Genomic DNA, 23524 nt, shown 5'->3' with positions numbered 1-23524 from the left:
TTAACCATCTGACCCCAAGCAGTTTCTGGGCGTTTATTTGCACATTTTTACTCACTGTGGGCTCATTTTTCACTGCAATGTAAAGTCCTGCACCTCTATGGAAACAGCACAAAAATGGCTAGAAGTAAAGAGAACTTGTTGTTTGTTTACTATAACAACAACAAAAAACACTACAAAGTTGTACATACTATAAACATTTTAGTGTTACGTTTTTTCCTTTCAACACATTGCATCTCTGTAAGGCTTGAATGACTGAAAATTAATCAGTTATTCACATTTCTTGCTGTTTAAGCACTTTTTAAATGGGTTAAAGCATAACTGATAGTGACAGAAACATGAATGGTTGAAAGAGTTTCCCTTTCTATCTCGGCAAAAACACCTTTCATGATTAAAGATTTGGACGCAGACAGAACAAGCTGCATCGAGAGGGACAGCAGTGGTTTGATTTTTATTTAAGGACTTTAGTATTTAAGAACATTCAATAACCTGTCATGCTTTATTATTACAATCAGCTCATATCAGTGCCTTCCCACAGGAATAAGACTGGCAACTAGTGTTTTTGAGACAAAGACTGTGCTCTGTTCAAAAAGACGTCTTCTGGTTTTCTTTTACAGGTCTGTCTGGTTTCTTCATTTCCTTTACTGCCCATTTACAGTCACACAACCTTTATTAGATGCATTTAATCAAGCACAGATAGCTTTTCTAGTATTTTATCACAGGTTTTACTTCAAAAATTCACTGTAAGACATATTTCAATTAAGTGAATGGCCTTTAGAAACCTGCATATTTTTTCAAATAAGTCAGTCTTGTTTTTTTTTCTTCCACTCTCATTACCTCCTTCCTCTGTCGTTTTCATGTTCTTCTTCCACCTCAGTTTTTTTTTTTTTTATCACTCTCTCTCTTCTCTGCTTTGCTACATCCTCCATTTCTCCATGGTGACGACTGCTGACCCCGAGCATCTCGCTCATCTCCACCATTTTATTCGATATCTGATCGGCTCCTTTTAGATAAAGCACAGTAATTGTGTTTATAAATCCCCTCTGGGGTTTCAGGCCTTATTTCTGGTACACATTCTCCTTAAATCAAACACACACACACACACACACACACACACACACACACAGAAACTCTTCCTGGAGCAGAAGCGGGTTGTTTCTCATAACCTTCAGCGCTACACCAAACAAACAGACGGCTGATTGGTTCTGCTGGGTGAAGCTTCGGACACCTGATGGGATGATTCAGCATTTTCTATCTCAGTCCTCTGCATTGTTTATAGATATATATGAGTGTTGATGCTGGACATGCTGCAGTTATTTAAACACTTCTTCATTTGGGTTTTAAAGAGGAGGTTAGTTTGATTTTTGCAATTTTCAGCAAAGAGAGAACTTGTTTTCTTGCAGAAATAGAGGCCACTACAGCAGCCCCAAACACTGAACATCATGCAGTCTGCCTTCATAGAGAAAATAGCTAAGGAAGCGCTGCCACTATCAGTTCTTTCGCTGATTAGTTAATCAACCTAAATGATCCACCTTCCTCAAAAGAAAATGCACAGTCACCACTTCTTTTGCATTCATTTTACTTCGACAAACTGTACGTCATTGTATGTTGCTGCACAGCATGAAGTGTAAGCCGAAGTTTATATGTTAAAGAGCAAAACTGTACTGGGGTTAAACTGGGAACAGGAAGTAAACAATTAAAAAAATAAAAAGAAAACAGTGCTTATTATTTAAGTCAGCGGTGCAACTCTAGAAGAAATTTCAGTTTTCATCAAACCCCTTAACATAGCATCATAAACAAAGCACAGCATGGACATCGTGGATATTTTACAAGCAAGGAGCAGCTGCAGAAACTCCTTCTCTCTTTATTGTGTAATTGTAAATAATGCCAAATTCACAGCACAACCATCGTCTCTGACTTATGTATGGTGAGTTTGTCAGATGACGTCGCCGTTATAAAATCAGGATTTTAGTGATGCAAAGTAGCAGCTTGGTTAACATGTAGTTGTAATGTTATTAGTTAGTTAGTTGTTAATGTATTTGATCTGTTGTCTAACAAGAGAAATGGAAAAGTATGTAAATGAGAGAAGCTTTATTGGACATGCAGCTGTATGAAAATACAGTTTGTGTGAGCACAGAGAGCAGGAGAGAAGTAAACAGCTGTGGTTTGCCATCCAAATTCTGCACCTTTTTAACAAGCCATCTTTTTGCTCTGTGATAACTTGAAGTGCTATCAGACTTTCAAAACCCTGATTCTTTAGAAACTTTCAGACTGAACTCAGTTGAACTTTGCTGCTGCCACTATTGTCTACAACTATAGCATTGACTGTAGCTGACTGATGTCTGGAACCATCAATTATGTAGTGACATTCAAAAAAACATGTTATATTGAAAGGACTTTGTTTTTAAAAATCTGTTAAAAATGTTGGTTTTTCAACGTCTTTAATTAAACCGACCAATTGTAGCGACTCTAGTTGGTGTTATTATAATGCCTTCTATAGATTTGACAATTGTAAAGGCGCAAAAAAAACCATGAATGTTATGAAGATGAAAAGCGATACAGCCTACTGAAGCCTGAAGAGAAGAAGGTAGTGTATGTGTTTTGTGTGTTTTGAATGACACACACATTCTGTGCACACAAAATGATAAATGAATATCTCCATGTGCACACAGCTGTCACAAGCAAACACTCACAGAGAAGACAGATATACAGTAAAGTACACTCTCACTGTACGTGTGAATACTGACGTTGCCTCCTTCTCCTCGGTGCGTGTTCAGTCCATGATGTAAATGTCACAGCGAGTTAATATCTAACTCTGCTTCACCTTTTCTCAGCCGCTACAAGAGCAGCTTCCAAATCCACAGTCGCACCGCTTCTTCTTTTTAACTTCTTAATTCATGTCACCATTTGCGCTCAGGGCCAAATTCAAGACTAATGTGTGATTTTAAAAGTTGCCCCGCTTTCAACTCCAGCAGCAGATGTTGTCTTTATATTAAAGTTACTCTGCTGAAGCGCTGCAGAAGTAAAGCGTGTGAAACTGCAGCTCGGGTTACGCTTTAACTCTGCTGGCAGTGAGAGGTTCAAGAAACAGTCAGTAAAGTTTTTTATTTATTTGTTTTTGGGTGGGAAGAGATTGAATGACATACGTAATAGAGACACAGGATGTGCTGCTCCACTTACAGTAAAAAGAAAACCCCCCAAACTGAGAGCTAGATTCTTGAAATAAATCAATAAATAATCAAGTGCAGACTTCGTGACCGCATACGTTTTTTTTTTTTATTGCTGCATCGAGGAGTCTGACGAGAAATGTAAATTAATTAACTGTATTTCTTTTTTTTGTGTGGAAAGGGGCCCTTTGAAATGCTGATTCTAAAAGCGATCAACTTACTCTAAATGTTTCGTGTAACTTTAAAATCAAGATGCAGATATTGTGCCCGACCAAATGATTTATTGGACTCTACAGACTGTAATTAGATTTGTGTGTGCATGTTCTTCATTTACAGTCAGCATCCAGGATCTGTTGCATATTACAGTCGTGAATTTGCATCATCTAAAATGTTCTGAACAGTTATTCAAATAATCATCTCCAGTTCAGAAAAACAAAACAGTCTTTTTTTTTTCTTTTTTTTTAATTCCGGCTTTAATGCTTTACTGTTACCCATTTTGTTAATCACTGTAATCTCATTGCAGGTAATGAGATAATAATATTCCACATCTGTTTGCCACCGTCCTGGAAACCAGTGTTTGCTTTCCTGGTGTCTCAGTTCCTTTATTTTTTATGAGGACGAAAGCTTGCATTTGCCAGTTAAATCAGTTTTCATCAACTATTAACCAGCCTTAGAGCAAGGCATTACTTTGAGATGCAAATGGGGCAGGAATACTAATGCTAATGTCGACACACATTGGCACAGTGAGCACCGAGCTGTGCACAACAACGGCTTAATGGCAGATTCTGTCATTTTTCGGTTCGACTGCAAATGGGTTCGCAGAGCACATGTAGCGTTTGTCTTTTTCTTCTGGTTTGCAAAGAGTCAGCTGCAGCTCCACGTACTCCCACAGCTCTTTTTCAGCATGTTTCGCCTGAAGCCATCCCAACGAAAACACAAAGTGACCTTGTGAGATAAACATTCAAAAGAAAGCTGTGTGCATTTCCAATTAAAGTGTGAGACAAAGTGTTTTGGCCAAAAATAACTTGAAATTAGTAAATTGGCTCACTCCTTTTGGGTTTCATACGAACAGTTTCACATTACTGTTATCCTTGTCGCTAGCAAGACTTAAAAGAAACCTGCGAGTGTTGACCCTGTAACTCAACTCTTTGTTGTAATTGCTTTGTACAGGCTTAGTATTTTCTCTCATATTTATTCGTCCTCCCAGCGGTCATCTCTCAACCCCTGCTTTCTTGACTTTACATTTTTTGAGCAATCAGACGATCTTTTTGCTCGTGTCACATTTCTGCTCAGTGTGGGTTCATTTTTCACTGAAATATAAAATCCTGCGCTCACACACAGCCATGACTAGTAGTAGAGAGAACGTAGGAAGTAGAAGATGTCTAATATGCAGAATAGCAAAGTTCTAATGCCCTACATGATAAAAAAGAGGGGAAAATGCAAGTTTAATTTCTTTAAATATTTATTTTTAAAAATTGAAAACAACAGGAATCAGCCTGTACAGCACTTTTTCAAGCTCCCGCAGGCGTTATCAACACTGAAAAAAATGGTGGCTCTACATATTACAGATATTTTAACATCGAGATTTTAAATTTGTCTCCACTTGTCGACTATCTGCTGTGCATAGACAGCCTGCAGTTCAGCCCAATTCAGATGCAAAAATCCCTGAATTTTCTTTAGGAAACTGTTGGTTGCAGCTGGGTCACTAATGAGCTAGCAGTTGCATAGAGGAGAACAATTTTTTGTTTTTTTTACAGCATTTGCTTTGTGTAAACAGTATATTTTTGGCAAATTTCTTGTTTAAATATCAGGATTTTAAGGGTGCGTTTGGTTTTATTTTACCAACTAAATGGAGGGACACACATGATAAGTTCAAGGACAGACAGAAAACTGAAAATCCAATGATTCTCTCTGTTTTTACAGATTCTGGCTCTGATAAATAGTGTAATTGTGGCAATATTATTTATAGATATCAGACCTTTTAAACCCACTGACAGGTTTTGGGGTTCATAGAGTTTAAAAAATTTATTTAAAAAATCTGTGCAAAATCAAAACAATTTCACATTATGAAATTTGTACAAAACATAGGTGTCTAGTCACTGATAGACAACTGCCTAATAGTGTAATATGTAGCTATGATCAACCTTCATCTGAGTCCTCCCCCTGCTTTCTGTTTTCTCACCACCAGCCTTACCGGAGCTGGATGAGCTGACGATGGAGTGTGTTCTGGTCGAGCTGGAGAGTGTTTGCGAGGAGAAGATGCAGCAGGCCATTGAGACGGAGGAAGGCCTGGGCATCGAGTACGACGAGGATGTGGTGTGTGATGTCTGCCGCTCACCGGAGGGAGAGGACGGCAACGAAATGGTCTTCTGTGACAAGTGCAATGTCTGCGTTCATCAGGTCAGGAATTATGGAATTCATTTGTTTATCTCTCCTTCCTGTCTTCTTGTGGAATTATATGCATCAGTCATCCTTTGGGCTTTTTATGTATGCTTTTGCAGAATAGGAAAATCGCTTTTGGGGGAAAAAATGCTAAAAACATGAATGCAAATTACAATATCAAGGTCATTCAAAGGCGAGGTGTAGCTGCCATCTTCAAAGGGATGACTGAATAATATCAACAGCATGAAAGTTTACATACAGCAGCAGTTTCACAAATAGTGCCTGTGACAGCCTGAAGCTAGAGGGGCTCTGCTGTGTTTGTTACACAGTGACACAATGTTAATTATTGTGTTAACCCCTTCGGCACTAACACATCTTCACTGTCATCAGACTGCTGCTTCTTGCTCGCTGTTATCACACGTAATGGAAATCATCCCCCCACTATGGAGCAAATCACATTTTTAGGTCTGTCATCTAAAATTTCATTATCAATTCGAAAACAAACTAGAGCCTGACTGATGTTGGGCTGCTAAGGACGATGTCAATACCAGTAGGGATTAGGGAGTAAAAAGCTGTGATATCATTATATTGGCCGATATTCTCTACACATTTATTTAAGTTATATTGAAAATTGAGTTAGCTAGTTAGCAACTTGCTGTGAAGACACTGGTCGATTCTGCACCACTATCTGCTCAGCTGTAATGCGTACTCTGCTGCATGTGCTGCAGACAGCACTTAAAATATTGTAAACATTGGGGCAAGTTGGGGCTGCTCTGGTGGATTAACTATATCAGGAATTCATTTCTAAATGTCCACACGCATCTTCTTCTCTTATGTTCTGCAAAAAGTAAAAACATGCACGCCAATACATATGTATGATAGACTCCTCCAAACTCCTGGTTAATCCAAAATGAGCAACAAGGTGGAGTTTAAGAGGGGCTGATGTGGGACATACAAGCGTCTCTATGTCTTGGACTGTCCTGTGATGGAATCTACCTGTCACTCAAAATAGCCATACCCTTAATTATGCATCACTTTAAGCCTTATTATAATTTGAACTGGTGATTTGTATAAATATTTGCCCCCTGTACAGTTGTCAGTAACAGGGAAATTACACATAGAGACCAAAACAGTCTTTTTTATCAGGCTGTAAACATCTTTATAGTTACTGGACGGTTGGACATTTTAATATGGGGCTCTATGGGGATTGACTCACCTTGGAGGCAGCCTCAAGTGGTCATTCGAGGAACTGCAATTGGCTGCCACACTTATCATTCATCTTTAAAAAAACAATCCTCCTCAGTGCCTGCAACACCTGAAGAAAAATCATGTCGGTGGTCTAAAGTCGTGCCTAAGTTACCAATCAAGAATTGTTTTAGGGGTGTTTTTATTTCTTCTGCTCATGAAATCAAACTGGAAGAAATCAGAGTCATCAGCTCTGTTTCTTGTTCAGACAGAGGTACATTCTTTTTGTTATTCACTGTAAACACATGCAGTGTGGATTACAAAGTTTCTCACTAAAGCCTGTCTGAAATCTACACTCTTCTGCTGCTGCTGCACCTTTATTGGTCTCTAAAGTTGGCAGAAATGTGTATTACATCACCTCTCCTTTGCATGCACATGTTCATAGTACACAAGGTACAAACAATTTTGGGATCGGTTCATCAAAACATTACGCCGTAGTACTAAAAGCAGTCCAGAGCTCGCTGGGTTTCTTCAGTGTTTCCTCCAGTTTTTGAACAGGTAGGTGCCAAACACTGAGGTGTCATGGAAACAACATGCAACAAATAGTGAAAGAAATGGCTGCTCCCTGAGGTATTAAGTAATATTATTGGATTAAAGTGTGAGTACATCCAGCACTGGCTGTTCCTTCTTGAGTACGGTGGCCCCCCTCACCTTCAGCAGGTGAAACACAGGCCCTGCTCACTGAGGTGTTTTGTTTGATCAATAAATTCCTTTGATCAATAAACTGCTTTAATTGCTTTTAATGAAGACAGAGTGTTTGATGTCTCTTTTTCGTTTCCTCCTGCACTCCTGTCACTCTGACACAAGCGTGTCGGCGTCAAGTTTGGGTTTTTTTTCCCACCTTTCTGTCGTTTTATGTTCTTAGAGCTGATTATGTGTTCCAGCTTTTCAGACGTTTAATATGTGATTCATCCTTCCCCCTTCACGCTCGGAGCTTTCGGTGGGATCAAAATTTCATTTGGGCCTCGTCTAAAGGAGTGATAGTTTGACTGGACTCATCGGAAATGTGATTTGATCGTAGTGATGCAGAGGAGGAAGCAATGATGGCAGAAAGAGGAGACTTGAGAATGACTCCCTCGCCACAGTAAGACGCCCCATCAGGCAGTTAAGGAGTAAATCATGTCGGACAATAAAATCATTCTCTGTTTCTGACCCCAGGGACCGGATCTTATCAGATATAAGAAGGCATGCTATTATGCTGGCATGAAAAACTTCCACGGAACCCCTGTGTGTTAGCGGAAGGGGAATTGGGTGGAGCTCCGATGATACAATAACCTGCTGTGCTTTTAAAACAACACCAAGTGGCATTTCAGAAATGTGTTGCTTCCTTGCAGTGAGCTGAGACAAAAGTTTTGGGTGAACAATAATATGAAAGGAGGATTGTTTAAGAGTGTTTTTCTATGAGTGTTATTGGAGCAGCGGTGAGAATAGCCTCCAAGGAGCACTGAGATGAGGCAAAAGGGAACAAGGAGGGCTGCTTTTGTCACGTGTCACGCCAGATTTTGGAGATTCACTGACTCTATATGACAGAAGAGATAGGGAGCAGATTGTAATTTAAGTTTTTGTTTTAGAAGTGCAGCAACCAGTGAATGTATGCAGCTTCCAGAGATGAAGGGTAATGGGATTCTGGTTAAAAAAAAAACAAAAAAAAAACAAGACGATGGGGTGGCCTTGCGGTGGAGCTGGTAGAAATTATGCCTGGATTCAAATCCAGCCTGTTATAAATCATTGTTCTTCTCTCCTCCAGTCTGACTCCTCTCTTCCTACTTTATGCAAGAAGTTTTTAAAAAAAAAACAAAACATGAGAAACAAAACAGGTGTAAGCTGTTGCACATTTCCATAGAGAATATAAAATTGTGAATGTTATTTATTCACCTTTTTATGCCAGTGGTTGAGCATAAATTTGGCAGAAAGTGAATTTACATTGCTGGAAACCTAATAGCATACAATAGTTTTTAAATATGCTTCCAACATTCCAGGCAGCTCAATACCAGCAGTAGCCAGCAGGGACAGTTTCTGTGCTTGTAGAGTCATTCTGGCCTCCAAAATAAATCTGAGATTTGGCCACTAATTTGCTTGTGATGACCAATAAATAACCAAATTCACATTTAACTGTGTGCTGTAGAGGTGTAGGATACAGGTTTTCTACATATTTTCTCCCTTTTTTTTGGCTAAATGCTAATATATACACATATTTTTTTCACTTAATTGCAGAGAACGTCAAGTCTCTATAATAATACTACTCTATATATAATACTACTCTTATCACGATGGGCCACTGTTAGACGCAGACAGTGCTTTTCAAATTCACTCGGCAAAATAAGAAAACTACTTCAACTTACATGTAAAACACAACTGTAAACTTCATCCCACTTTAACAGGAGTGGATGATGCTCTCCTTGACAAACACTCAGCATTAGATGCAACCAGGGCAAATCTGACCTTTTTCAGAAGTTGCAAAGCAAGTAAATAAATGTAACCCTTGTGCGTGAATAGTGTTTTTAATACATTTTCTGATGGCTTGGCTTGTAAGTGCTGATGCTGACTATAAATTATCATGTTACAATAACATATATTAACAATTTAAAGATAAGGAAAAATAGTACAGGTGGCTGGAGTAAATACTGAATGGAATAGATTGTGTGTTTAAGGTAAAAGTCCAGTTCCTGTGAATATACACTGACTGCAGGAGGGTTGGAAACTATTATTTATAATTGGGCAAATGGGCTGCAAGGTGGCTCGGTGGTTAGCACTGTTGCCTCGCAGCAAGAAGGTTGTTGGTCGCTTCCTGGTGAGGACACCCGGGATCTTTCTGCGTGGAGTTTGCATGTTCTCCCTGTGTAGCGTGGGTTCTCTCTGGGTTCTCCGGCTTCCTCCCACACGGTCCAAAAACATGTTGAGGTTAATTGGTGATTCTAAATTGTCTGTAGGTGTGAATGTGAGTGTGCTTGGTTGTCTGTCTCTAAGTGTAGCCCTGTGATAGACTGGTGACCTGTCCAGGGTGTCCCCTGACTTCACCCTAAGTCAGCTGGGATAAGCTCCAGCCCTCCAGCCCCCCATGACCCTAGTGAGGATTAAGTGGTGTGTAGATGATGGATGAATAATTGGGCAAATTTTGTAGTGGAGTAAAAGCTAGCAGCTGGTTAGCTTAGCATAAAAACGACTAGCTCTGCTCTGTTAGAAGGTATCTATATTTGCCTACCATCTTTGATACTAATGTTAAAACCACAACAAGTGGATTTTGTTACCAATAGAAATAAGCTTTACCAACATCTTAAACATTTTCTTTAAAGTGATTGGGGTTAGGGTTTTGTGAAGCTTCTCTCTGTGTGTGACTCTAATCACCTCTAATATCTTTCCTCCCATATTTCATTCCGGTCGCAGGCGTGTTACGGCATCCTGAAGGTACCGCAGGGGAACTGGCTGTGTCGGACCTGTGCTCTGGGGGTCCAGCCAAAGTGTCTGCTCTGCCCCAAGAGAGGGGGAGCCCTGAAGCCCACCCGCAGTGGAACCAAGTGGGTCCACGTCAGCTGTGCCTTATGGATCCCTGAGGTGAGACCAAAGGAAGGACACGGAGGGTTTAGGTGGTGAAGAGGTTCATTTACCGTCTGATGTGGATTGTTTCTGTAATATGGAAACTGCAGTCAGCAAGTTAATCCTTTTCTGATAAAGTCCAGGATTTATTTGGCTGTAAACTGTTTCTACTGCATGTGCGCTCAGAGTTACAGTTTCCTGTAATTTGTACTGGATGCCGATAGGCACACAGTGCACAGGGGGAAAAAGAAAAAATCTGTAAAGAGAAAACTCCCAAAACATAAAAAATAGGTTTAATACTGTTCAAAAATAATGGTAGTTGTCTATGAAATAATATTTTTAACTGTTTGAAATACAGCAAAACTGTGTAATTTTACAGTCACAAACTCTAGTTGAACAAATTTCTACTAAAATACATATTTTGATGTGTACAATATTTTAGTTTAGGCCTGATTTTGTTTTTGTCAACATGTAAATTATATTTTTTGTCTGTGATTTTCCCTAACTCTTATGGGTAAAACAAGGGACATTTTATAACACCAATATAACTTTATTTTATTTTATTTTTTACCTTCTTTCAAACTCTTAATTAACAGTTTTTCAAACAGCAGTGAATATCTGTCAAATAAGGACATTTTTTGCTGATTTAAATACAGTAAAAATAGTGTATTTTCATAGTCCAACATTTTGTAAAAGAACAAATTACCATTTATAAAAAGTTAGATTTTTGTTGTGAACATTATTTATAGGTTTTGCTTATTTTTTATGCCCATTGTGTAAATGAATATTTTTTCCTGTGTCTTTATTTATCTGTAATTTAACAAAACAGGGAAAATCTTTAAATAACTGTAAACTGTTGGAATATGACAGATAGAAACTGTTGGTGAGTGTTCATTTTTTACAGTGTAGCTTCAGTAGGTTGGATTTTGCATTTTGAAGCCAGATATTTGATTACAGTCAGGATGGAGAGGACGGAGGATTACAGCGACACATGACTCTTTCAGCGTATATATTACATACATGCATCTGGAAAAAACAGAAACAACACATAAATCTTTTATGTTGCTGTGAGTTTAAGAGCCATTTGCACCTGTCACTTGTTTCCTCCAGGCTTTCTTGTTTATAATAAATGCTTAAAATACTTAATGTAGCTCCTTCAGTCAAGACCTCACTCTGTAAAGCCTGCAGATAATGCAAAATGATTCACGAGGAACCTGTTTGTCAAGTGTGCAGTCGAGCAGCCGCTCATTTTGCCTTTGATTTGTCTTGATAATATCTTTTTGGAGGCATCTATCACCTGAAAGCTCCAAATGGAGCCGCTCATTTCGGAGGTTCGGGGACTGGCTTCACGCCTCGCACACCTTTAAAACGCTAAGACAGTCAGTCATGTGTCTTCAGCCTATTCAGCAACACACTCCAGCAGCACATTTCTCAATAATAGAGTGGCTTTTGGCACCTCAAACCTTTTACTTCTAATTGCCTTCTGTCACCCTTGATTGGGCTAATTGTTTTCGTTGCTCCGTTTGCTTTTGTTTTCTCTTCCTACCGTGGAGGAGGGAGGGGGAAAGAAAAAAGAAAAAGATAATTTGCATGTCTGTGCTCAATGTGTGTTTGTGCATGTGTCCTTGCAAAGAGCTAAAGAGGTGTTAATAGCAGACCTGTACACATATTAACCTCCGCTACCGCACACGTCGCTGCAAGAGCTTGTAGATTTTTTTTTTTTGCAGAATATGATTGCAATGGAAAAGGCTGGTGTGTGTTTGCATGTATGAACGCACCAGCCAGCCTTCAAACGATACAGCCCCCCACCCCCCCGTAGTGCTGTGTGTGGAGCTGCTTTTTGCCCTCTGCCTCCAGCCCCCAGAGAGAGGTCTTCCTTCAAACTGCTTTTCACCACACACACTCTCAAAGACGCGCAGTCCTTCTTTTAAGACGCCTTTCCATTTAACAGTGTGATTTCCACCCATTTCCACTGAAGTGATTTCAAATTTAGTCAATTTTTTTTCATCTTCTGGCATTGAAACGTGAAGTAATTGAGGCTACAATACCCGTGAATGAGCATGTTAAAGACCTGCACGTGCTCACACACACACACACACCAGTATTCAAGTATTGACAAACCAAGAGGAGAAGATGGAGGGTTTGTGTAAGTGCAAACCTCTGGATGTGTGTGTGGAGGGGTTAGTATATGTGTGGGAATCATGGTTGCAAACAATCCAATCAATTAACTACACTACTCAAAAACTGGAAATCCTTTTGCCATCGATTGGCTCATACATCAACTGTATAAAAGAAGCAGGCATTGACAGTGACGGCTGTGGCATCATTGTCTGGATTGCACTTTCTATTGACATTCTCAATGGAGTGAAAATTGACCCCTACTCCAATTGAGTGTGTTGTACAAAAGACGTCAATAATAGCAGAAAGAGCAGAGGCTTGTTCTGCCGACGAGCACATGAGAGGAGAGGAAGAAAATCAGATAGAAGGACGAGTGGATGAAGAGAGGGAGGAGCACGACCTGCGGAAATCAGCCGTCAGCTTGTTAATGCAGGCGTGAAGGACAAAGACGAGAGGCCCCGCGTCTCAAATATGAGGCGATATGTGAAAGAGGTGGAACGGTTTTTCTGGAAAAAGAAACAGGCAGAGTGGAGGAAGGAAGGAAGAAAGAAATGGCGCTTTGGTGATGAGTGCCCTTCATTTGGTTCTGCATGGGTGGTTGGCACAAGTCAATGACTTTTTGGTTGTGTTTGGTGAAGGGAGGTCCGGGGCCAAAGCTGCTCTGAATGGACCTCTTAGAGAGAGTGAGTCACACTGAGCTTTATAATAACGTTTTTCCAAGGAGCACATGTGCCCTCGCTCTGGGTCCAAGGAAAGTTCTTTTTTATTTATTTTAAATTTACTATCTTGGCCTTGAAATTGAAAGACAATGAAGCTGTTTTTCTTAAAGGTTACAATACGGTGCTTCTTAACATTTATTGGAATGTTTAGTGGAAATTTTAATCAAAATTTTGATGTGCTGTGAAGCAAAAAAAGCTGGATGAAGTGACATAATACTATTAGGTGTAACAACTATTCATTTTAATGTAGTATTTCAATTGTTTGGTGTGCAAAATACTGAAAATACCCATACAAACACAAAGAGAAAACCAGTATCCTCACATTTTAGAAGATAGAACCAGAATATGTTTGACTTTTTGCTTAATTATAGTTCTTTCAGTCTACTAGTTGGTAGATAACTGGATTTTTTTCAGTGGTAAAACAAATCAAGTTGAAGTCTCCACACTGTGTTTGCTTTTCACAAATGGTGCTTCCTATTAAATGTGTGTATTCTGGTCTGTTCTGTGTCCCTGCAGGTGAGTATAGGCTGTCCAGAGAAGATGGAGCCCATTACCAAGGTGTCCCACATCCCTGCCAGCCGCTGGGCTCTGTCCTGCAGCCTGTGTCGAGAACACACAGGAACCTGCATTCAGGTACGTTACAGAACAGCTTAAAAGTGTACACTCACTTATTTTGAACCTCAGATTCTTCTTTTATAATGTCCTAAACCAACCTCCTCCAGTCAAAATCACATTTTTTTTTTTTACCTTGCTGACATGCTTATATGGTGTTTTTTATTTGCCAAAATACACACCATGAGCAAAATAAGCAGTCAAGGTAGTAGCTGAGCATTTTCACCTTGAAGCTGCAGAAGGCTGATGACAGTCCAAACTGAACGTCATGGTTTTATATGTAACAAACCTCAAGAATCAATCCTGTCAACTTACAGAGTTGAGCTTTCTGCGTCATTATTCTTCTTCAGAATCAGTTCGAACATGTGTGGCTGAATTACTCCAATTTTAGAACTTACCATGTGCAACATAGAGTAGTTTTCGTAGGTGAGCTGGTGTCGAGCTGCCTCTAGTGAGGAGGGCTGAGTGGAGAGAGATGTAGGGACTACATGCATCCAAACAATCTAGCAGCATCAACAGTGTAGAGTTAAATTCAAACTATTTTGAGTCAGGAAGGTTATTTTCATGAAGAAAATCTTCTAAATATCTGACTTTGATACACAGATGGGAGTTTTTAGGTGTTCAATCAATGACTAGAAAGGAACTTTAACTTTGCCAATTAGCAGTCTAAGTTCTTCATATCTTTTCTTCTGTGGAGGAGAAACACAATCATCACAATGTTTAGCTTCTTTTCTCTGCTTTCCTGGATTTGTGAAAAAGTTTAGCAAAGCACATTTGCTATGATGTTGAATTTTTCTCTGACAGTTACCGTCCACTAGTTAGAATCGTCTTTATTTCGTTCCTATTCTTTTACTTCTTTCTCTTTTTCCATTTTCTCACTATTCTTGGGTTGTACTTTAACTGGAAGTTGTGTAAAAAAAAAATGCTGAAAGTTTCTGTGAAATTTTGGAGTAGCAACAAAACTCCAACCCTCTGATCCTTGAATTCAGAAATACACACAGGTCCACCCACACAACACAGTATACACCTGTAAAAACACACCAGCACAGCAAAACACCTGTTGAGTTTTTGTAAAGTTTAAAATTCCATGCATGCACTATCGCAAAATGCCTCTCCACAACACCGATCATTGCATTTCTTAGTCTCTTGCTGGGCTGTTTGCATCTGTCTACAACCAGCCCCCCCTTTTAACATGCTGCTGAGTACGTAAACAAATCCCCCGCTGACTCGCTCACACTCACTCACTTTAAAGCCATTAGCCTGAGCACATTTAGCCGTAAAAGTGCCCTTAAGGTGAGCTGCGTTTCTGATGCCCCACGCTGCATGTGTGTACGTATGTCTGCTCTGCATACACACGCATGTCGGATGTATGCGATCGCGCTTGTTCGCTTAGCGGCTACGATGTATGCCGTCGCAGTATTGATACCGTAGATTAACTGCGAGCCCTTGAGCAAGAATTGCCCGTTGGGAGCGAGTGTCTCTCTCCTGTTTCCATAGCCGGAGGCAGGCGGCTGTACAAACACTCTCACTATCAGCTGCCACCTCACACACGAGGTGAAGATGCTTATACGACATGTCAGCGCGAGCAGCAGGAGCTCTTTGTAGGACACTAATGTGGGGAAAAGTGTGAAATAATAAGTCAGTTTGGCTCGCATGAGAGGATAGGAAATATGTCATTGGTGTTGATCTTTTTAACTGTTTCATATTTAAGCCTTGTGCTTTTTGATAAACTCTCAATCACCTCACGAACTCATTGTAGATCAAACATAAAGTGTACGATCTCATGAATTTGCAGCCGCCAACTTACAGCACACAATATCAGTTAGTGTGTTTTTAAAGTGCAGCAGGTCAGAGCGTCAGAGTTCTTCTATCCTCCACTATTTCTGATGGTGAAAGCCACTTTGTTGTACGATACTTCAAACCTTTTGACTAATAATGACGCCTCGTCGTGTTTCTTCTCATGTGCAGCTAATGACTGTCGAGTGTTCAGAGCAAAACATCTGTATTTAACAGCCTTCTGTATTAATTGGCAACTTATCTGAGTGTTATTAGACTCCTAATCACTGCTTTAGTAGAGGAAGGTGCACCGGAAAGGTCAGCCGGTCCGGTCTGCGCTGTATCTGTGAAAGCTCAAAGAGAGTGACTCTGTGAGCAACAGTCTTCAGTAATGGGGTGATACACTCAGCTAATTAGGAAAGTGTTTCTGCTTCATGGTTAGTTTGTGTTCTTCAAAGATTTCAGGAGGACACAGCAGCCCCTTAGATTAAAATACCTGCAGCTCTGCTATCAGTTTAACACATAAACACATATTGTAGCTGGAGCAGATCATGAAAACATGTTTTAAAGAATGCACTGATGACTCCGGTTGTTCAAACAGTGGCCTGCCAGTCAGCTTTTAGACGGAAAAACTCATTCTGTGCAACTAAGCGCTTTTCAAATATAGAGAACTTTGTGTAAAAGTCTAGTAGAGGTTTCAGAGTTCTCAAAGATATCTATTATGCTATGTTGTTTTAACTTGCATTGTATCGAATGATGGAGCCAGAAAACATACATTCTTGGTTTCTAATAATATAAACCTAATATGCAACAAGATGAAAATATGTATCTAATAATCTCAGTAGAACTAAATTATAATAATAGCAGTGGAAAATAAAAGGTCCTCAATAGAATTTAAAGAGTTGTTTTCTAAGTTAACTGTGAAAGTTAAGATTCAGATGAATTCAACTTTTATTACATTGTTATGTGAACAGCACATTGAGACCCATAAATGTTTGCAGATTTAAAAAACAAAGGTGTTGAAAATCAATAGGTATGAATGAATCAGTCTGTCCTTGTCGAAAAAGTAAATTAGTTTTAGGAATGCGCTAAAGAGCAAACGTAGGAGTAAATTAATTACTAAGCGGCTCTAACTTACAGGGAAGTGAAGGAGCGACTTGACACTAGAATGCTGTTTACATGATGACTCACATGTACACTTGTGTTCAAAGAAAGTTCATCACCCAGAAAATTCACATTTCTAACCTTGTTTGGCAATGGCATGCAGAGAAATGAACTAAATTTTGAGCAAAGTTACATTTGACAAGTGCTCTCAAAATATTACTGAATGAAAATTAGCAACCTTTACCAGCTTTGGTAAACATGTTTGACATTTATTGCTGAAAAATGATCGGGAGGCCTTAAAGTTGCTTCACTTTATCATTTTAAATGGAAAACAAAATGAAAAGTTCACCAGATGCCATCCTGACACGAGTGAAGGAATGCGTGCAACTATTGCAGAACGAGCTTTTATGGCTGAAAGTAACAACTGATGCAACATTACATCATCACATCTGCGTGTCGATGATATCTGATGTAATCTATAAGAAGTATTGCTCTATAGAACAATTACTATTTTAGGGGGTAACGTGTTTTCTTTGAACGTGGTGTACAATGTGTGTACTCAGAAGTAAAGATTGATTTATTTAGATATGTACATATTTTTTTTAGATCATTTGACATGATTTTTGTAATATTAGGATTGAGCTCTGTTAAAATAAAAAAAAAGTCTGTTTTAATATCGATGTTAAAAGCTTTGTTTTATTTGTATGAAATCTTTTTATGGCAGAAATAATAATAATAATTGATTGATTTTTTTGTTGTTTGCACTGGTTACATGTGCAAAAAAAAAAGTAAGAAAGTGTTAATTAATTAAATGAACTATTGCGTTTGAGTAACAGTCAATTACTCTGAATCACACATATGGCATTAAATGAAGAATTAAGCATTTACAAGCCAAAGAAAATGTGACATATTAGTAGTGAGTAGGCCTGAAAGTGAAGTTACATCATGCACAGGGTTTAAGATTGCTGCAGTCAGACAAACATGTTGTTGTCTACTAACCAACAGAAGTTCTCGGAGGCAGTGTGGGCACCGATAAAACACTACTAATGAATTTCTGCCAGAACAGAGCAGGTGCAGTCGAAAAGGCCAGATGAGTATTTTTTGCGATGACTTGGCTCATACCAAACAACACATCCAGGCGACTCCACGCTGTGTTCAACCTTTTGCCTTTTGACACCGAATAAGTGAGAGCAGCTGCAGCGGCTCAATCTGACATTTGGTTGGTAATAAAAATGGGTCTGTAGTGGAGACCTATGACTGCAACTCCACGTTTTAACATGATAAAGTATCTATAGCGGCGGCTTACACCGGCCAGATATGTGATTATTGGATCACGCCTTCTGTTCCTCCATCACTGACTGTTTACTCAGTGATTTAGTGGTTAGTGGGTGCGTCAGGTGAGATACGTCACCATTTTCACCGATGAAAGAACAGATGGCAAACGAAACACTCTTAACACAAGACAATACGTTGGGAGAACAACATAGTCGTCATAAAGAGTTAAAGGATCAAACTATCCAAACACCAGAAAAACCTTTTTTCAATGTCGGTGCGTATAGTGGTTTTGTTTTTATGTGCTTTTTGAAGTATTGCGTTAGAAAATGTTAATAGAGGCAACGCAAAAAAAAATAAAAATTGCAAAAAACCTGGTGCACTGGCTTGAGGCGGCTTTTTACTTTATTGAAAAAGAGTTAATGGTTTGGTTTTAAAAGTTAATGGGGAGAGCTCACATATGCTGGATAAACCAAAGTTCACTAAGACAGCTGAGTACCTATTGAAACAACAACGCTTTTATGTTTAATATCATGTTTACGCAATTAAAAATACTAGTTGTGCAATCTGCATGTGGAACAAAATCCACTGCACTTCATTCATTCATTCATTTTAGCAATTGATTGATAGCGACTGTCAATTAGCAGAATTCTTTAAAATTTGCATCCTTAGTTCATATATGGACCTTTTCATGACAGATTGAGCCAACAGATGTAGGGATTGTACATCACACAGGTAAATAATGTGCACAGCAGGCCACCCATTAGGATATTTCGCACGCATTCATTAGCTAGTTCACAAATTGTGCAAGTTGTGGTTTAGGAATGAAATCTTTAAATATCCTCCCACACACGAATAAACCTCAAGGAAATCACAGCGGGTAGCATGAAAACTAAAGCAGGTAGAAATCTCAGCAGCACTCAGGATACAGTCTAAGACAGATTCAACAAACTGCTGAAGGCTGGAAGGTGGTAATGACGGGCTGGTTCGTCTCACAGGGATGACCTATTACAGCTCAAAGACAGCGTATTGTTGTTGGGACCGTGACAGGGAGTGAAGCCGAAAATTCCAGCACAGACTATCCAAAATTCAAGGTAATTACAGCGAAAATGAAGTATAATGGCTGTTAAGGTTATGTAATTTTCGACTCAACACACAAACCGCATTAGGAAATGTTCAAAAGCCAGAACCGATCAGAACTGGACTGTTTCTTTGGGGGGAAGTAGTTCCAATTAAAACTTATTAAAGCTTTTAAAAACTTTCTATAAAGCAAGAAAAAAGGAAAAAGGATAAGAACTGGATAAGCTTAGCTGCCTCCTGTAATTATTTTTAAGCGTTAAATCAGAGAGAGGATGAGAGAGGGAGAGAAAGAGTGGAAATGTTAGACACAAGTTGTTTTCCAGATGGTGGAGTCACTACCATCAGTCAGGTTTTTGTCGCATACACAACACAGCGCAGAGTCACACACACACAAAAAAGAAAAACCCTGCTGAATGCTGAACTCCTCTGCACACACACTTACCCCCACACAGGCATTTACAAATGTGCATATACGTGCACACGGTGACAGCAGCGCACAGCCAAGAGGACTCAAACACACAAAATCACACTGTGCCTGGAGGGACACAGTGGGAGGTCGCCTCTTAGTATGACCTGTAATGGATAGCACTGAGAAACACACACACTTACACACATCCCGAGCTACCAAAATGTCAGCAGAAATGGGGGAACCATGTTTGTTGTGACTTGGCTTGTCTTTCTGCTTCACCGCACTTGTATTGGAACCTTGATAACGCAATAAATGGACCGAAAATGACACTTTAAAACAAACAGTTGTGACAAAGTGTCTGAGAAATTGAAGACAGGTTTGTGTGCGTGTGTGTGTGTGTTTTTGTGTGTCTGCCTTTAAATGTACCACATCTTTCCATTTCAGTGCTCCATGCCCTCCTGTATTGTGGCCTTCCATGTGACATGCGCCTTCGACCACGGCCTAGAGATGAAGACCATCCTGGCCGAGAACGACGAGGTGCGCTTCAAGTCCTTCTGCCTGGAGCACAGCTGCGCCGCCGCTAACGGTTCTGCAGCCGCCTCCAGTTCGACCGGCGTGAGCAACGGCAACCACTCTGCCACCAACGGAGCTCATAGCGCCGCCAGACCGGACTGGGCCGCCGGTGTGACTTCTGAGCTCCGGCAGGACCAGCAACACGAACCGAACGGCAGCGGCGACACAGAGCAGAGGTCGGTATCGCACATGGTTTCGGTGTCGGCGTCGGAGCGAGCTGAGCGGGACCAGCTGGAGAGAGAGAAGGTGAGCCAGAGGAAGCAGAAGCTGCAGGAGCTGGAGGACGAGTTTTACCGACTGGTTGAGCCGAGGGAGGTCGCTGAAAACCTGGGGTTGCCCGTCACCCAGGTACGTCCAGCTATGGGACTGACACTGAAATGATAAGATATGATACCACACTTGTCATGGGAAGAAATCGATTATCAACCTGGTCGATTATTGTGGCATATTCCCGATTATCAGTACCATAGTGGGCAATCAAAGTGATAGAAAAGTGAAAGATTAAGAAAACAGAGAAGAGCAGCAGGCGTAACTGCAGGAGACAAGCTGATCAATCTCAGTCGATTCCACATAAACAGAGGAGTGTCCTAATTTAATCACTCCTACTTCTAATTTACATTTTCAGTTAGAGTCACCCTTATTAATGAAGAAGCCTACTTATGAATGACAGGTTCACTGCAGCACATCTTGGTAAAACATTACATGTATTGTAAATCGGCCTCAAAGATTGGTTATAGATCTGTCTTGATAACCGACATTCGGCATCAGCGCTGAAGAAACCCATATAAGTGGATCCCTAACTTGCCAGTGACAGGTAGACCGCCATGTGTATCAAAAATAACTTACTCCTCAGATATAAATACAGCGTAATTACAAAGCACACAGGCAGGGTCAACAAGTTGAGTGGATGAAACGGCTCGCTGATGAGAGAGGTCAGAATAGCAACACTTGTTCTGACTAAGAGGCGGCGAGTATGCAAATACTGTAACCGCTCAGTGTGACAGCGACGTGCAGCTGAGCATCTCAGAGGACACGACTCGTAGAACCGTGAAGAAAGTTAATTTCTGTCCGCCAAGAACAAGGAGCTTGAAGGAGAACGCAGCCAGGACTGATGACATTTTTGGCGGCAACAGTGTAACACTGTATAGAAATACGACATGTGTTCTTTGTATTTGCATGCAGTTAATCTTGTATTTGTCACGATTTAGAGCGCTGGCTCGAGTGCATCAAATAAAGTGCTCCCTATTCATAGATAAACTGTATGATGAGCTACAGGCGTTTGTTTAGAACATGCTGTGATTAACTGGTCCCTGCTTTCCAAACATGATTACTGCTGCAGGCAAGTGCTTTTTTTTTATATTTATTTAAAGGAAGGCTACCACTTTAAGCAAACTGGTTTTTATACATGAAGAGGGAAATTCTGTAGCATGCTTTTATAGAATAATTGTTATTACTGATTTTTTAATTATCAAAGCAGCTTTTGATGTATTTACATTTATACATAGTAAGTGCAGTTTTTGTGATTTTCAAATATTCAAGTGCAGTATGACTACGTGGCTCCCAAAGATGGATGAGCTATTGATGTAATCTCCAGTACCATAGAGTTTTGTATCCTGCCAATGCCGCTAATGAAAGATTACTTCCTATGAACTTCAAGTAGTTTCTTGGTGTTTTTTTTCTCTTGGCACATTTTTACTCACCGTGGTCTCATTTTTTACTGCAACATAAAATCTTGCACCTCTGTGGAAACAGCACAGCCATGGCTAGAAGTATTAAAGAAAAACAAACAAACTATTTTATAAGAAAGAGAAAATAAACATTAAATTATTTTGATTATATAATTTACAAAAACTGGGGGGAAAAAAACTAAAGTCAACTTATGTACAAGTGTCCACAGGTGTTACCAACACTGGATCAATTGTTGGGTCTACACACTATAGATATTTTACTACTTATGTTTTTACTTTGTTTACATGCTGTCTGCTTTGTGTAAACTCAGCCTGTTGTTCAGCCCAGTTTGGGTAAAAAGTTGCTGAATTTTTGTTAAGTTACTGTTGCTTACAGCTAAGTCATGAACAGCTTTATGTTTGCCTTTACGGAATCTTCTTAGTGAAAACTGTTTTATTTTAGTCAGTTTTTCTAAATGATATGAAGGATAAAATTATTTTGAGGAAATATCACAATTTTAAAAACAAAAGTCACATAGGATTAGTTTAAGAAGTTACAGTTTCTTGTTCTGATAAATGGTCTAATTTTGGGAATGTTATTTTCAAAGACTAAGCTCACTGGCAGGTTTTGTTGTTTACTGAATATTAGCAAGGCAACAATACGGTAAACAGTATGGCAAAGGCTCACCTTTTTATTTTTACTGTTGTTCAATGAATTTTCTTTGCTGTTATGTTTGAAATACTCAATGTCTCAATCCAGCAACTTTCATGTGAGCATTACAGCAAAATAACCGGCCATATTTTGCCTCTTTTTCAAGGTGGACTTCTTGTATCAGTTCTGGAAGCTGAAGAGGAAGGCCAACTTTAACCGACCTCTGGTGACCTTAAAGAGGGACGAGGTGGACAACCTGGCCCAGCAGGAGCAGGATGTCCTCTACAGACGCCTCAAACTCTTCACACACCTCCGACAAGACCTGGAAAGGGTGAGTAGGAAAACCAGATGTATGTGTGTGTGTGTGTGTGTGTGTTTGGTATGAAGCCAGTGAAACTTGTTTAATTGCGCGGTGTGTTTTATTGTGGATGCACTCCTCGTGTGTGTTCAGTGCTTGAGCCATCCAGTATTGCTGATATAGTCAAAAGGTAATTTACATTTTTTCTGAATGTTAATTAAAAAGATCATTGACAGTATCATGTAAAGTTGGTTTTTCCTCTCATGAATATTAATGCTAAATGAATGAATAGCTCAGAGGATGAAGCCTTAATGAAATGACTCAGTGATATAATGAGTGACTGACTGATAGCCCAGTGTTGAAAATTTAAGTGAAAATCCACCCACCGCAGAGAATTCATTTGGCTTTCCTGTGATCTCTCCTCACTGGAACACATTTTTATGTAAAACTGAGGCGACACAGAACTCGAGAGTTTTCTCAGACTTGTTTTCTGGAGTGTTTCTTCTGACTCTGACTCTGTTTCTTCTGACTTTGGGACAAACTTAACAGAAAATGCAGTCTCAGGTGACCTAGAGCACAGAAATAGCATGTATATATGTCCCTTGGGATGTGGAAAGTTACCTCTTGAGTGGAATAGTGTGGGAGGCGTAGCAGCACCAACCAGACTGCGTTTTCTTTTCTCGGAGAGCCTCATGAGCCCCCTGCTTAGCAACACGATGTTGTTCCCCAGAGAAAAAGATGGTAATGCTTGAGCAGCTACCATGCCACAGAAAGAAGGGCTTTGATTTGGAGTCTGTAGGTGGGTGCTGGAGAAGGTGCCGACTTCAAAGTTCTGGTGAGGGAACTCAGAGGGGTTCTTGGAAGGAACAACCTGCCTGATCTAAGTCCAAGTGTTGCTTTATTTTTGAGCTTGTCTGTA

The 23524-nt window shown here is 39.9% G+C and overlaps 1 protein-coding gene across 1 annotated transcript in view; it reads left to right on the top strand.

The window, feature by feature from the left end:
- Positions 1–23524, top strand: part of LOC103371447 (protein Jade-2) — a 102397-nt gene that overhangs the window by 2709 nt on the left and 76164 nt on the right. The window contains exons 3-7 of the mRNA XM_008300777.1: positions 5353–5564; positions 10176–10343; positions 13679–13795; positions 19860–20336; positions 22474–22638. Coding sequence (XP_008298999.1) covers positions 5353–5564; positions 10176–10343; positions 13679–13795; positions 19860–20336; positions 22474–22638 — 1139 coding nt within the window. The remainder of the gene's footprint in view (positions 1–5352; positions 5565–10175; positions 10344–13678; positions 13796–19859; positions 20337–22473; positions 22639–23524) is intronic.

This window comes from Stegastes partitus, unplaced genomic scaffold (genome assembly GCF_000690725.1).
Source record: "Stegastes partitus isolate 25-593 unplaced genomic scaffold, Stegastes_partitus-1.0.2 Scaffold1588, whole genome shotgun sequence".
Lineage (NCBI taxonomy): Eukaryota > Metazoa > Chordata > Actinopteri > Pomacentridae > Stegastes > Stegastes partitus.
The sequence above is the reverse complement of the archived record's forward strand: the minus strand, read 5'-3'. Positions and strand labels throughout refer to the sequence as shown.